This window comes from Trachypithecus francoisi, unplaced genomic scaffold, assembly GCF_009764315.1.
Source record: "Trachypithecus francoisi isolate TF-2019V2 unplaced genomic scaffold, Tfra_2.0 Lachesis_group11, whole genome shotgun sequence".
Classification (NCBI taxonomy): Eukaryota; Metazoa; Chordata; class Mammalia; order Primates; family Cercopithecidae; genus Trachypithecus; species Trachypithecus francoisi.
This window is the reverse complement of record NW_022681456.1, coordinates 1,047,498-1,063,038: the sequence shown is the minus strand read 5'-3', so window position 1 is coordinate 1,063,038 and position 15,541 is coordinate 1,047,498. Positions and strand designations below refer to the sequence as shown.

The following is a 15,541-nucleotide window of genomic DNA, read 5'->3' as shown; positions in this document are numbered from 1 at the left end:
GGCCGCGCCTTCTGTGGTGTCTGTCCTGGCAGTTGCGGTGGTGCTGTCAGCCAGTGTCACAGCGCCTCCATCAACGCAACAGGATAGCTGCAGAAAGCGGCAGGTAGGCAGCCAACTTCACCTCACCAAACTCGAAACAACTCACTTGAGTGAGTTGCATCAAACCTTTCTAAATTTCTCATTCTAGAAGTTGCTGAGTTGTTTTGCCATGTGTTAATTTTTTAAGATGCCTAACTAGAGCCTCATTCCTTGCACCTCCCCCTTCTAAGCAAATGGAGCAGAGACCGCAATACCCCCCAGCGAGAGCTGCTTGCCGCTATTAAGGGGAGATGCAGCATGGACGTTATTTCTCCTTTTTAAGGCAGCAGGCATTTCCTTTACTGTCATTGCCATGCAGTTTACTCGTCTGAGCAAATCAGCGGCAATGATGAGTGTGAGATGAAGCTCCTATCCACATGTGCTTCGTGTGTCCTGTGTGCTGTCTCTCTCCTGTCACCACAGGGGGCCAGACTGGTTGCGCAGCCTCTGCATGTGCAGCAGCTCCAAAAGCTGAAACACCACCAGCAGCAAAAAGCTGTGCAGCCCTCAGCCACCCCAGGCCCGCTGCACCACAGCAGAAGGTAAGTGGCCACTTGGCTTTGTGGGAGCTGCATCTCACACTCATCGTTCAGGCCCCTTAGGCCAGAGTGGGGCTGGACTCAGCCCCTTCCTTTTGGAGGCAGCCTGATGAGCAGAGCTGAGGAGGCTCCTGGAGGTGGGTAGGGGCCGAGTGTTAAGGAACTCGGACCCTGTAATTCTTACATATATTTGCTCTCTGGGGGAGAGCTTGCTTTGCTATAGAGTATAAATTTTCAAAAATATTTACAATGATTTCTGTGAAAAATCACTCTGACAAGGACTTCTATTTCTGGTAATATGGTAGATGAGAGAACCTGAAAATCTATCTCAAAAAAACATCTAAAAATGCTGGATTTTCAAAAGTTGCCAGGTAAAATATATAAAACCATGAATGAGTCTGCAGGATAGTGAGTCTAGAAACCAGGCGAGAGCTGAAGTCTAAGGAGGTAAGTCTGTGCTAAAGACACTCTATGACCTGGGTCCCCATGGACCCAGATGACCTAGAACTTTGAGGTGAGTTTCAGGAGCAGTCTGGAGAAGCCTTGGGCCCAGGGAGCTGCAGAACCAAATTGGAGACTCCCATATAAGTCTGGGCTCACAAAGGGATACAGCAAACACTACCAGGAAATGGTGAAGTGGGCAAACTACTCCTCTGAGCTTCACTGCAGGAACAGTATCTCACTTGGCCATGGCTGTGGATGGAACATCTTTAAAAAGTCCCTCCTGGCCGGGCGTGGTGGCTCAAGCCTGTAATCTCAGCACTTTGGGAGGCCGAGACGGGCGGATCACGAGGTCAGGAGATCAAGACCATCCTGGCTAACATGGTGAAACCCCGTCTCTACTAAAAAATACAAAAAACTAGCTGGGCAAAGTGGCGGCCGCCTGTAGTCCCAGCTACTCGGGAGGCTGAGGCAGGAGAATGGCGTGAACCCAGGAGGCAGAGCTTGCAGTGAGCTGAGATCCGGCCACTGCACTCTAGCCCAGGTGACAGAGCGAGACTCAGTCTCTAAAAAAAAAAAAAAAAGTCCCTCCTATAAATTTATGGCTCCTGGCTAGCACTCTCCACTACAGGTGTAGAGCCAAAGTTCATATTATTGACATGTTCAAAAGAACTGCAAACTGTGACTTTTAATTGCTAGCATATCTGGGTCTATAGTGCCCCCAGACCTCTGCTAGAATGTATATTCTTGCAGGAGGAACCCCCAACCCAGGCCTCAAAGAATTCCAGCCAGCAGGATCCCTAGACTATAAGCTCATAGTGGAAAATCATAGCACATGCAAGATAAGGGGGCTCAGAAGTGATGGCCAAAAGAACCACACCTACAAAGACTCAGATGTTAGAATAGGAAATGCAAATATGTTTAATGTGTTTGAAGAAACAAGGAGAAGCTAAAAAGCATGAATAAGAAGCAAGAGATTATCAGAGGCTAAGCAGACACTAAATGAACCAAATAGAACATCTAAAAATGAAAAATGTAATAACTGAAATTCAAAACTTAATGGAAGTAATCTTGATCCCTACCTCACACCCCATAGAAAATTAACTCAATGGATCATAGACCCAAACATAAAATTCAAACTATGAAACATAGGAAGAAAGTTTTGTGACTATAGATTAAGTAAACATTTCTTAGATATGACACCAAAAATAGAGCCTATAAAAGGAAAAAATTGGCAAGTCATACTTTAATAAAATTAAACCTTTTTGCTATGTGAAAACCATTGTTTAGAGAATGAAAAGACAAGTTACTGGGAGAAAACCTTTGCCAGTTGTGTAGCTGATTAAGGACATGTAAACAGAACATACAGAGAACTGTCAAAGCTTACTAATACAAAAACAGCTTATTTTGTAGTGGGCAACAGATTTGAGCAGACAGTCCACCAAGGAACCTCTCTAGGTGGCAAATAAGCACTGTCCTCTGGGAAATGCAAATCAAAATCACAATGAGAAACTACTGCACACCCGTGAGAATGCCTTAAAAAAAAAACAAAAAAAAAAACAAGACCAAAACTAAGTGCTAGTGAGGGTGTGGAACAACAGAAATTCTCATACCTTGTTGATGGGACTGTAAGATAGTGGAGCCCTCTGGAATCAGTTTGGCAGTTTCTTATAAAATAAAACAATCATTTACTGTATAACCCAGCAATCCCACCCCTCATTCTTTACACCAAAGAAATGAAGACATATGTCCCAAATGATAACCAAATACTGTAAACACAATGAAAAATGCAAGTGTTGACAGCAGCTTTATTCATTTACCTAAAACTGGAAGCAACCCAGACACTCTTCAACTAGCCAATGGGCAAACAAATGGCGGCCCACCGATTCCATAAAACAGCACTCAGCAGGAGAGAGGGCTGGACCACTGATGCTGGAGGCAGCAGGAATAAGCCTGAAATGTCTTGTGCAGAGTGAAAGAAGCCACACTTAGAAGGCTGCAGTTTTTGTTTTTATATGATGTTCTGGAGAAGGCAGCACTATAGCAACAGAGAAGAGATCTGTGGTCACCTGGGCCTGGGGCAGTGGAAGGGTTGACTTTCAAAGGGGCAAGAGGGAATTCTGGGGGGCTGTGGAAAGATTCTGTATCTTGATGCTGATGGTTGTTACATGGCTGTGTGCATTGATCAAAACTGAAGTATGCATCAGAAACAGCAACTTGGACTGTATGTAAATTATACTGCAGTGTTTTTGTGTTTTTGTTTTGAGACGGAGTCTTACCCTGTTGCCCAGGCTGGAGTGCCGTGGCACCGTCTCAGCTCACTGTAAGCTCTGCCTCTCGGGTTCACATCATTCTCCTGCCTCAGCCTCCTGAGTAGCTGGGACTACAGGCGCCCGCTGCAGTGCCCAGCTAAATTTTTTTTGTGTGTTTTTAGTAGAGACGGGGTTTCACTGTGCTAGCCAGGGTGGTCTCAATCTCCTGACCTTGTGATCCTCCTGCCTCGGCCTCCCAAAGTGCTGGGATTACAGGCGTGAGCCACCACACCCAGCCTATACTGCAGTTTTAAAAAACTTAATGGAAGAGTTAAACAATACATTCGGGAATTTGTTAGCTGCAGAGAGATCTGGAGAAATAATCATGGTGGCATGAGACTAGGAAACAAGACAAAGAAGACAGGCTGGCTGCAGTGCTCAGGCCTGTAACCCCAGCCCTTTGGGAGGCCAGTGTGGGTGGATTGTTTGAGCCAAGCAGTTCAAGACCAGTCTGAGCAACATAGTGAGATCCCATCTCTGCAAAAAATAAGAAAAGAAGAGGGAGGGATGAGAAGATCTGACATTCAATTGAGTTTCAGAAGAGAATGAAAAAAGAAACTATTCAAAGAGTGGATGGTTGAGAATTTTCCGGAATGGGTTTAACTGACCAGTCTAAAGACTGAAGAAATACAAGTCCCTAGCGGGAAACAAAGATATCTGTGCCTGACACATCCGGGCAAACCGTGGCACTCAAAGCAGATGAGAAAACCATGAAAGAACCCAGGAGGAAAACAGATTTCTCACAAAGGAAAGGGATTCCATGGACAGCTCCCTTCTTACTAGGAACTGTGGAAACCAGAAGTAGCTTTAAAGCGCTGGGATTAAACTATCTTTCAAGGATAAGAGTGAAACAAAGACAGACAAAAACTGAAAACATTTGCCACAAACAAACTCACCTTAAGAAGGCAAATAGCCCTCGATGTGGAAAGCAAAGCGCAGGGACAGAGGGCGTGCTGGAGAGTAGGCGGTGATGCTCACCGGAGGGTCCCCCTGGGGCCAAGGGAGGGGCTGGGAGCCATGCACGGTGAGACTGGAGCATGAGCCTGAGGACAGCAACAATCAGTTGACCACCCCAGGCTGCCAGAGTGCGGCTCTGCTGATCTGCCCCTCGTGCTGAGCTGCACAGATGCAAAGACCTTCCAAACACAGTCACACGACCTTAGGAACGTCTCCAGAGCTTCCGTCATCATCCGGGTCTTCTCATCAGCTGCTGCCTGGTGAGGGCTCTGCCAGAGGACAGCTCCGAGTGCCGCCATCAAGGTTGAGGAGGCCACGTGCCACCCATGAAGCTGCCTGCAGGCCGGGAGGCTTCTCTTCTGGCTTTGGGCCACATGTGAAGGAGAACCTGTCAAGCTCTGACTGATGAAGTCTTCAGAAGGGCTCAGAGTCAAGTGGCAAAACTCCTGGTGCCATCTGCTTAATGATGGGCATGGGGTTTCCTTGGTGTTTTGATCTATAAATACAAAAAATAAGAACAGCACTGATGCTGAATCTATGTCGTCCCATGGATGAATGAACTGATTGAAAAAAAAATCAAGCTGGGTGCGGTGGCTCATGCCTGTAATCCCAGCACTTTGGGAGGCCGAGACAGGAGGATCATGAGGTCAGGAGATCAAGACCATCCTGGCTCACACTTTGAAACCCCGTCTCTACTAAAAATACAAAAAATTAGCCGGGCGCAGTGGCGGACGCCTGTAGTCCCAGCTACACGGGAGGCTGAGGCAGGAGAATGGCGTGAACCCAGGGGGCGGAGCTTGCAGTGAGTGGAGATCATGCCACTGCACTCCAGCCTGGGCGACAGAGTAAGACTCTGTCTCAAAAAAAAAAAAAAGAAAAGAAAAAAAATCAAATAGCCTGATGTTGAGAGTCAAAAAGGCCAAAGGGATCGTGACCAACTCAGCATTCCACTGGAGGCTATATGATCAAACAGCAAACTGTTTATCATGAATGTAGGATGTAAGTAAAACTCATGACTGCGTCTGCTGCCAGAAGATTTGCTGAGGGCGGTCACTCCCTGGCTCTGGACTCCTTGAAGTTATCTACTGGGAAATCTAGCACCTATTGTTCGAGCCTGCTGTGAACCAAACGGGCAGACTGCCAGTTACCTGACAATCATCCCTCCCTTTCTCACTGTCTCTTTTACCAATCAATATGGAGGGCTGTGTAAAGCTCAGGGCCCTTGTCCACTAGAGGCAAGGTGCCCCCGACCCCTTTTCCCAAATATACTCTCTTGTCTCTTGTCTTTTATTCCCACGTTCACCCCCTTTGTTCAGTCCACCAGGGATTAAGGGTGGTTACAAGTGGCGCCCTGAACAGTGACAGAATCAGGCAGTTTACAGCCTGATCCATCTCACTGGGGTTAAATTTCACTTTTTATATTTAGTTATTACCATGCTTATGTTATTTTGTAATATGCTTATGTTATTTTGACTACTTGCATACCAATACTAATTGTAATGATTTCTCAGTCGGGATCATTGTTTTTGAACACCTAGAGCCTCGTGATCAATTTTTGTACACATTTCTGTTGCACAGAAGTGTATGGGAGCTGTCAAAGGATTCCAAGCATGAAATACATTAGGACTAAGTCTGTGGGAGAACGGAATGGGAATACAAAATCAGAATAAGGAGTGTTGTGGAACTTGGGTTATTAAAGAGCAGCTCAGTTGTGTGGCGTGGAGGTGTGGCGGGGAGTGGCAGCCCACGGAGGGTTGTGTGGCGTGGAGGTGCGGCGGGGAGTGGCAGCCCACGGAGGGTTGTGTGGCGTGGAGGTGCGGCGGGGAGTGGCAGCCCACGGAGGGTTGTGTGGCGTGGAGGTGCGGCGGGGAGTGGCAGCCCACGGAGGGTCGGGCTCCTCAGAAGCAGTTTCCTGACTTGCGTGTTAGTCCCTGCGAGCTCTGTTCTCATATCCTAAGGCACAGTTTTGAACAGCAGGCGCATGGTGTTCAAAGGTCACTGGTTTGGAATATGAGCAGGGCTTTCGCCTTTTGCCTGCTGGCCCCAGAGCTGTGGGCTTGGTGGGCGATGATTCTCTCCCACCTTATGGGAAGCGCTGTCACCTGGACCAGGAGCTGTAGGCCCCACCAAGAAGAGAACTGCAAGCAGCAGCAGGTGCATTCTAGAAGGTTCCTTGAGCGGGAGCGAGGCCTCCTTTTCTGCCCACAGTCACAGGACAGTGCTACAGAGGCCTTTTCCCTGTCATTTTTGCTAATGGTAGAGTCTCCAGGTGTGGTCCAGGGGAGCTGCTCCCCCAAGGCCACAGCCCAGAGCAGCCGCCACCCTCGGATGCCTCCTATGAGCCCCCAGGCCTTCCTGGAGTGGGCAGCTGGTGTTGCCTCCCACCCCTGCCCAGCACAGCCCCTGGAAGCAGGAGCCATGGGGAGGGCTGGACTGCAGTGAGGACATCTCCTGGGATGTGCCAAACAACTGTGTGGAGCCTGGGCTGACTTCTCAGGGTCTTAGTGCAAATGGCATGGCCCAGGAAGCTGGGCTGCCTGGCTCAGAGATGCCAGACCCTGGCTGGCAATGGAACTGCCGGGGTAGGGATGCTGGGGGAGCTAGGGGTGTGGGCCATCGTGCTGCCTGCCCCAGCCTGGCAGCCTCTCTGTAGCAGAGCTGAGGCTGGGACGCAGATGGGGGAGCCTGGATGCGCCTCCTGCCTCAGCCACGGGAGGATGCGGTCCAGGAGCACAGCGGGGCCTGCGGGGGTAGTGCCTTCAGGTGCAGCTCGTCCCTGCCACCCGTGCGGTGGTTTCTTTTTCTTTCCCATGCCTCCCCACAGTGATGTGGACCCCAGCAGTGTCATTGGCAAGGGAGGGCCTTGGGTCAGGGGCGCACTTTTCCAGAAACGGCGTGAGGTTTCTCTGAAAGGCCCGAGAGGCCGCCCCCACCCTGGGCTTCTCTCTGCTTAATCAGTAAGGCCTGGGAGTGCCCGGGGAGCCACAGCAGGTGAGCCACACGCAGGTGGCACACCCTACCCACCGCCTCCCTCTGGGCCTGGACGGGCACAGCTGTGCTCTGGGGAGGCCGTGCCCTCCTCTGCTCCCTAACTCCGCGGGTGTGGCCAGTTTTGCTGACTGTGCCTGCTGCCTGGTCTCGTGCCACCTTCCAGAGACACGACTGCCACCCTGTCCTGGGCGAGAGCTTGGGGGTGGTTCTCCTCCTGACGCCTGGACGGGCCTCTCGGGTCTCCTGTGGAGACCAGGCCCAGCTGAGCCTGTGGGTCCACCTTTCAGTTGCCCAAGTTTGCATCTATTCAGTGACAAGGACCATCTCCTTGGAACTGGGGCTGATAAGGGGGCCTACGACTGTTTGAGTGGGGGTGGCTGTGGGTCTTCCAGGCCCAGGACCCTGCCTGTGCCCTGGCAGGTGGACTCGTTCTGCCTTCCTTTTTTTTTTTTTTTGAGACGCAGTCTCACTCTGTCACCCAGGCTGGAGTATAGTGGTGCAATCTTGGCTCACTGCAACCTCCACCTCCCGGGTTCAAGCAGTTCTCCCACCTCAGCCTCCCGAGTCGCTGGGATTACAGGCGTTCGCCACCATGCCTAGCTAATTTTTGTATTTTTTTTTTTTTTTTTGAGACGGAGTCTCGCTCTGTCGTCCGGGCTGGAGTGCAGTGGCCGGATCTCAGCTCACTGCCAGCTCCGCCTCCTGGGTTTACGCCATTCTCCTGCCTCAGCCTCCCGAGTAGGTGGGACTACAGGCGCCCGCCACCTCGCCCGGCTAGTTTTTTTTGTATTTTTTTTAGTAGAGACGGGGTTTCACAGTGTTAGCCAGGATGGTCTCGATCTCCTGACCTCGTGATCCACCCGTCTCGGCCTCCCAAAGTGCTGGGATTACAGGCTTGAGCCACCATGCCTGGCCAATTTTTGTATTTTTATTAGAGACGGGATTTCACCATGTTGGCCAGGCTGGTCTCGAACTCCTGACCTCAGGTGATCCACCTGCCTCGGCCTCCCAAAGTGCTGGGATTACAGGCGTGAGCCACTTGTGGCCAGCCTTGCTCTGTCTTCCTGATAGTGTAGACCTCGCTCCTGGAGGGCTAGACTCCTCCAGCTCGCCCTAGAGTCTCTCAGCAACCAGAATGCACAGGGCTGTCTGGAACACTCACATCTGGAAAGGTGAAGGAGGGGTTGGCCGCCCCTCCACAGCTCACTGTCTTCCCGCTCCTTCTCTAAGGCCTGTTATTTTGTAGCAGGATGAGCCACAGACAAAACTCCTCAGAGACCAGATTAAAGAAGGAAGAGGTTTTTACTTGGCCGGGAGCGTCGGCAGACTCGCGTCTTAAGAGCCGAACTCCCTGAAAAAGAAATTCCTAGCCCTTTAAAGGGCTTTCAACTCTAAGGGGTCCACGTGAAAAGGTCGTGATAGATCAAGTAAGCGTGAGGAACGTGACTGGGGGTTACATACATCAGCTAACAGAACAAAAAGTTTTACAGTGCTTTCTCCTACAATATCTGGAATTTACAGATAACACCAGTAGTTTTGGTCAGGGGTTAATATTATTATTATTATTTTAACCACCACGGCCAGGTGGTGGCGCCAAGGTCGTATAACTATTTATCTTCCTTCTGTTTCTTTCCAACTTTTTGCTTTCTCCCTTTTCTCTTGTTTTATAAACTAGGGAAAAGGGGAGGTGGGGGAGAAGCTGGGAAGACAACAGGGGAAGTGGTGTTCTCATTCCATAATTTGAGTTCCTAGATGAATGCCCAGCAAGTCACAGTTCAGGCCCAGCAGCCGACCGGCCAACAGCCAAGAGTGGCCTACGGTTCACAGCCCGCCAGGAGAGGGGCCTACCCTCCGTGGCCCGCCAGGAGGGGGGCCTGTGGTCCGTGGCCCACCAGGAAGGCACTCTGTCTGCCGTCCCCCCGTGTCTCAGGTTCCCAAGACCATGGGGACCCTGCCAGTGCAGGCCCACATGCAGGTGGGGGCGGCTCACACTGTGCCCCTCCCACGTGACTGATGTGCTCCTTGCTGTCATTATCCTACGTTCAAGACCCACCCCCTTCCTCCAGAGAGGTAAGGAGATGGGAGCATGTGGACAGCCCAGCCCTGCACTACACACTGAAGGTCCCTCCTCCCTATTCTGTGCTCCGTGAAGGTTGCAAAGAGCCCTCAAGGCCCAGCCACAGATGCCTGCCTGAGCCCTCAGCAGCTGGTGGCCCAGCAGGTGAGTGCTCACCATCCTGCCGCCGGCATGGCCTTGGCACACCCCTCAGCCCCCACCCCAACCCCTCCCACCTGGTCCCCACTGTCACTGACACCTCTGCCCTCCTGTTGCCCCTCCCACCTCTTCCTCTGTGTGCTCAGCTGGTGTCCTTCCCGTCGGGCAAACCGCTTCTCTTCTCACATCTCTTCTCGAAACTCTGGGGAAGGCTCCAGGCCCCCGTGCCACTGTGGAAGGGCCGGGATGGACCTGCCTGATGCGCCACAGCTGCCCCAGTGCCCGTTCCTCCCACCTCCCGAGTGTGCCCACGGTGCCCGCTCCTCCCACCTCCCGAGTGTGCCCCGGTGCCCGCTCCTCCCACCTCCCGAGTGTGCCCACGGTGCCCGCTCCTCCCACCTCCCGAGTGTGCCCACGGTGCCCGCCCCTCCCACCTCCCGAGTGTGCCCACGGTGCCCGCTCCTCCCACCTCCTGCGTGTGGCCAGGCCCACATCTCATGTCTGTGCACCCAGCGGTCCTGAGCTGTTATCAATCCCCAATAAACGGCAATCGTTGTGACGTTGCCTTGTGGTCTGGGGTAAATACCAAGGTGCTTGGTTTCATGGCCAAGGAGATTGAGGTCGCAGACACACACACACAGACGCGCACAGAGACACACACACAGACACACGTGCACACACACAGAGACACGCACACACAGACATGCGCAACAGACACAGACGCGCACAGACACGCACACACATGCAGACACATACACGCACACACACGCACGCACACGAAGACACACGCACACACATACACGCACACGCAGACACATACACGCACACACACACGCAGACACGCACACACACGAAGACACACGCACACACATACACACACGCAGACACGCACACACACGCAGACACATACACGCACACACACGCACGCACACGAAGACACACACACACATACACGCACACGCAGACACGCACACGCAGATACACAGACACACAGACACATACGCACACACGCACACATGCAGACACACGCACACACACGCAGACACGCACACACGCAGACATACACGCACACACACGCACATACACGCAGACACACGCACACATACACGCAGACGCACGCACACACACGCAGCCACACGCACACAGACACACACGCACACACACACACACGCAGCCACACACACACACGAGTGAGTTTGGAGCAGAAGTTTAATAAGCAAAAGGAAAGAAGAGCTCTCCGTCACAGAGGGGAACTGAGTGGGTTGCCAAGTTGTAGTCAAGATGTCAAGACTTTTTTGTTTGTTTGGATTTTCCTGTCACCCAGGCTGGAGTGCTGTGGCACGATCTCGGCCCACTGCAACCTCCACCTCCTGGGTTCAAGCGATTCTCCTGCCTCAGCCTCCTGAGGTACACGCCACCACACTCAGCTAAGTTTTGTATTTTTAGTAGAGGTGGGGTTTCACCATGTTGGCCAGGATGGTCTTGATCTCCAGACCTTGTGATCTGCCCGACTCAACGTCCCAAAGTGCTGGGATTATAGGCGTGAGCCCCCGCGCCCGGCCTGTCAAGGTTTTCGTAAATGGGCCAGTGATGAGGGGCTGGAGGAGGGATGTCCTGTCCTCCCAGGGCCCAAGGATTTAGCTGGGACCAGGTGTGCTATCTGTATAGAGGAGTTCCTATCAGACTCTTAGTCTGTGTTGCTCTGTGACACTTTTCTGGGAGGTCTGTGGGTCTGTTCCCAGACATCTTCTTGGGGCTACAGGCACCCCGGACAGTCTGCTTTTCGTTTCCCTATCTTAGTGTGCCTAAAGGGAAAGGAATGTGCTTATTAGGGTCCACTGTTTTACTGAGGCCCGTTGTGTAAGTGTGAAGTTTGGCGATTACCCAGGAGACTCCCTGCTGACTCCTTCTGGGCCCGAGCTGTCTCATCTGTGACTTACAGTCTGCTCTTTTAGCCTGCTTGTTGTTAAGAGGAGAGGTGATTTTGAACTCAGAGGTTAGAAAGGGAGCTATTTTTGAGCTGCTTTTTGTTAAAAGGCAAGTTTTCTGCCAGAGACTGGCTTTACCCTACCTAAACCATTTCTTTCTGCCTCCTATAACAGTTGCCTTTGCATTCTGCTGGCATTTGTTTGAACACAGTCCACAGGTTCAGCGGTTGCGTCTCTAATCAGCTGCCAGTCCCCGTCCCAGACATTCTTTGCATCCACGCTGAGGTCTGAATTGAGGGAGGCAGGCTGGTGTTTCCATCCTCACAACTCCAGTGAGCTGGGCATGGCCGTGGCCTGCGTCTCCCTGGTGGTTAGTGATGTTGGCATCGTCCACCTTTTTCAAACAAAGTGCTGGACTGAGAGAATTCACACACTGTATCCACTCAGTCCATGGTTTTTAGTAAAAGGTTTATAGAGGTGAGCAGCCATCACCACATACAATCTAAGAACATTCTCATCATCCCCAAAACAAACTCCACCCACTCCTGGCCACCGTGTCTCCAGCCCCAGCCCCCACTTCCGGCCCTGGCGCTCTTTAATCTCTGGCTGTGCCTGGGACACTCCCTACAGCTGGAGCCTTCCTTCATTTAGCGTCGGGTTCCGGAGCCTTCCTTCACTTAGCATTGGGTTTCGGGTTCATCCACGTGGTGCCTGTGCTGGTGCCTCACTCCTTTTTCTCTCCTGGTGTGGATTTCCCACGTTTTATTATCCATTCATCAGCTGATGGACATGTGGTTAGTTTTTAGCTTTTGGCTACTGTGAACAGTGCTGCGGAGAGATTTGCGTACACGTTTCTGTGTGGACGTAGGTTTCACTGATCTGCAGTGTACAAGGTGCATAGGAGGGAAGTGCTGGGTCATAAGTGACTCTGCATTTAACGTCCCAAGGCTTTGCCCAGCTGTCTCCACGTGACCTTCCCACCAGCAACACGTGAGGTGTCCACTGAACAATCACAACTTTCACAAATCTGGGGAGGAGAGCTCTCTTTTTTTTTTTAAACCAGCTTCAACGCAGGTGGACCGAGCTGTTTCTTAGAAAGGGTTGCACCCTGCAGGGCGGCCGTCGTGCCAGGCTGGGAAGCGGAGCCTGCGGCAGAGACACAAGCAGGCACTTCCGAAGCGAGGGGGCTGTGGCGGGTGTGTGCCCAACAGCTTGGCCAGGCGCACGTGTTCAACAGGTCACAGAACAGGCATGAATATTCACAAAAGGGGAACATGGACGTGTGTAACAGGCAAACACGCATGGTACGTAGGTCCCATCTTCACCTTGGGGGGGAGGCATCACATTTGAATGCATTATGAATAATTAGACCGTGCATGCGAAAAGCTGAAGTGGGGACGGGAAGGCACTCTGTGCGCAGCCTCTACACCAGCCAGGGCCATGCATACTTCGGTGCTCTCTGATCAGGAGAAAGTTACTGCCGTCAGCGTTGAGTCCAGTCAGGGCCGTAGTCATGGCTGGTGGAGCAGGGATCAGTGAGTCCGCGTGTGTGAGCTGGGTAAGCTGCAGTTGCTTCAACATTGCTCGTCTTGAGGCCAGAGCTTGCTTAGCTGCTAGAGAGAAACATCTTGTGGCCCCAGAACATGGTTTATTCTGTAAGTGTGGGTGTATAACTTGAACCTCACACAGCCCAGCCTTAGGTCCTGTTTGTAATTTGCCATCTGATTGCCACGAAGACTCTGTTCTGTCAGTCTTAGGGTCCCTGGTTTTTTTTTTTTTTTTTTTTGAGACAGAGTCTCGCTCTGTCGCCTAGGTTGGAGTGCAGTGGCCGGATCTCAGCTCACTGCCAGCTCCGCCTCCAGGGTTTATGCCATTCTCCTGCCTCAGCCTCCTGAGAAGCTGGGACTACAGGTGGCCGCCACCTGGCCCAGCTAGTTTTTTGTATTTTTTTAGTAGAGACGGGGTTTCACCGTGTTAGCCAGGATGGTCTCGATCTCCTGACCTCGTGATCTGCCCGTCTCGGCCTAAGTGCTGGGATTACAGGCTTGAGCCACCGCTCCCGGCCTAGGGTCCCTGTTTTAACAGAAGGTTCCGGTTTTTTGCATCTCCACCCACGCCTACCTTCTTGGCCATCCTTGTGAGTGTGAGGTGGATCTCACTGTGGTTGAGCTGCATCTCCCTGAGGAGTGGCATGGAATGCATCTCCGTGGCTGGCGAGTGGCATGGAATGTGTCTCCGTGGCTGGCGAGTGGCATGGAATGTCTCTCCGTGGCTGGCAAGTGGCATGGAATGCATCTCCGTGGCTGGTGAGTGGCGTGGAATGTGTCTCCGTGGCTGGTGGCCACTGTACCTGGCAGTGCCCCGAAGAGAGCTTCCATCAGGCTGAGCCCGGGGAGGGCAGGGCAGGGTTGTACCTCAAACACCACGGGCCTGTTCTGGGCTTGTTCTTGTCTGCCCTAAGTGTCCACAGACCTTCAGTGGCTGGTGCTTTGCTGATGTCACCGGCCAAGGCTGCTTCACTGTAGGGTCCGCAGAAGTCAGTTCTGTCTTCCTTGACCAAAAACCAGACCACATCAGTGGCGGCTATTGATATATCATAAGCGGCATTTTGGTAATTCTGGGTATGTTTCTTTCTAATAAATGAGAGAAAACCAACGTGCTGGGAATTAGCTGATTCCAGGCTCTGCAGAGGCAGCATTTCTCGTTTTGCTGCTTTGACCGCCCCTGAGGTCCAGTCCACCTCGGAAAAATGACGGCAGTGTCAAATTCTCTGTTATACACAGATCCATCTGTTCATCACACCCTTTAACACACAGGTTCAGCACAGCCGCTGGTGACGTGTCAGACCACAGTGGCCAGCAGCAGGGGCACGTACTTCCAGCAGCCTGGGCTGCTCAGCACAAGTTACTACAGCAGTGTGTCACCATGGTTGGCTCCCAGATGCCCGTGCTGGGAGCATGGAACCCTGGGCAGCTCTGGACGCTGCAAGCCGAGTCAGTAGCCACAGCCCAGATGCAGCCTCCACTGGGAGGTTCCAGGCCCCCAGCAGAGGCAGGAGCAGGCATGGGGAGTGGGGTGGGAGTCACCCAAGAGCTCAGCAGGGTGGCTTCCTTGACGTGTGCCCTGACCAAGGGGATTCAGCACATGCTCCAGTCGAGGAGGGCGCCCCCATTCTCATCCCCTTTGCTGTTGGACTGAGGTGGGACGTCCAGGGCTGCTGTTGCTTAGTTTTTACACTGGGAAGCTCCCAGGACTAGGATTGGCCCAGAAACCTGGACCCTGGGAGACGCCTCTCATTGGATGACCACAGTAGACACTGGGAGGGCAGCTCTGTAGCCAAGGCCCCACGTTCCAGCACGCACGAGGGTGCCACGTGCAGCCTGCACTGAAGCTTGCCTTGTGTGGGAATGTTGGGTTTATATCCCGACGAAGCGTGTGCTCATGTCTGGTGTGAGGTTTCTGGTCTGAGTGTGTCCCCATGAGCGTCCATCCTGCTTGTGGGATTTGACTTCTCATGCGTCACCTTGGCCTGTGGCTGGGGGACAAGCGAATGTAACTCGAGGTGAGCCTCAGTCTCAGGAATGTTTCCACAGTCCTTCTACTGAAGCAGGTATCTCTAGGCAGAGAAAGAACCACAGTTCACTCCTATTTCTTTGAATATTATCATACAAGACTTTCAAAACAGAGCCTCTTTACAGACAGTGGTCGGTGTTTCCAAGGCGTTTTCCACGTTCACAGTGAAAAGTTTCATGTTGTGAGTTGACTTTACACCCAGGAGGGGGACTGGTTACAAAGTAAAATGTTGCGAACTGCACAGCTGACTTCTTTGGTCTGTGACAATGCAAGCAACTCTGCCTGACACAGGCCTGGGGAAGGGTTTACCTGCATTTCTCAGCATTTGTTCCAAAAGCAGGACAGCCCATGTGGGTCCCTCACGTGTCAGCGTGGGACTCTGGAGCGACCTTTCAGAAGGAAGATGGTCAACACATTTGTGTTGCTCTGAGAGCTAATTTTTTACTTATTTTGAGAGTTTCGCTCTTGTTGCTCAGGCTGGAGTGCAATGGCATAATCTCAGCTCAC

General features: G+C 52.1%; 1 protein-coding gene across 1 annotated transcript in view; it reads left to right on the top strand.

The window, feature by feature from the left end:
- Positions 1-226: 226 nt before the first annotated feature.
- Positions 227-15,541, top strand: part of NOC4L (nucleolar complex associated 4 homolog) — a 28,348-nt gene continuing 13,033 nt past the window's right edge. The window contains exon 1 of the mRNA XM_033220066.1: positions 227-620. Coding sequence (XP_033075957.1) covers positions 456-620 — 165 coding nt within the window. The 5' untranslated portion in view covers positions 227-455. The remainder of the gene's footprint in view (positions 621-15,541) is intronic.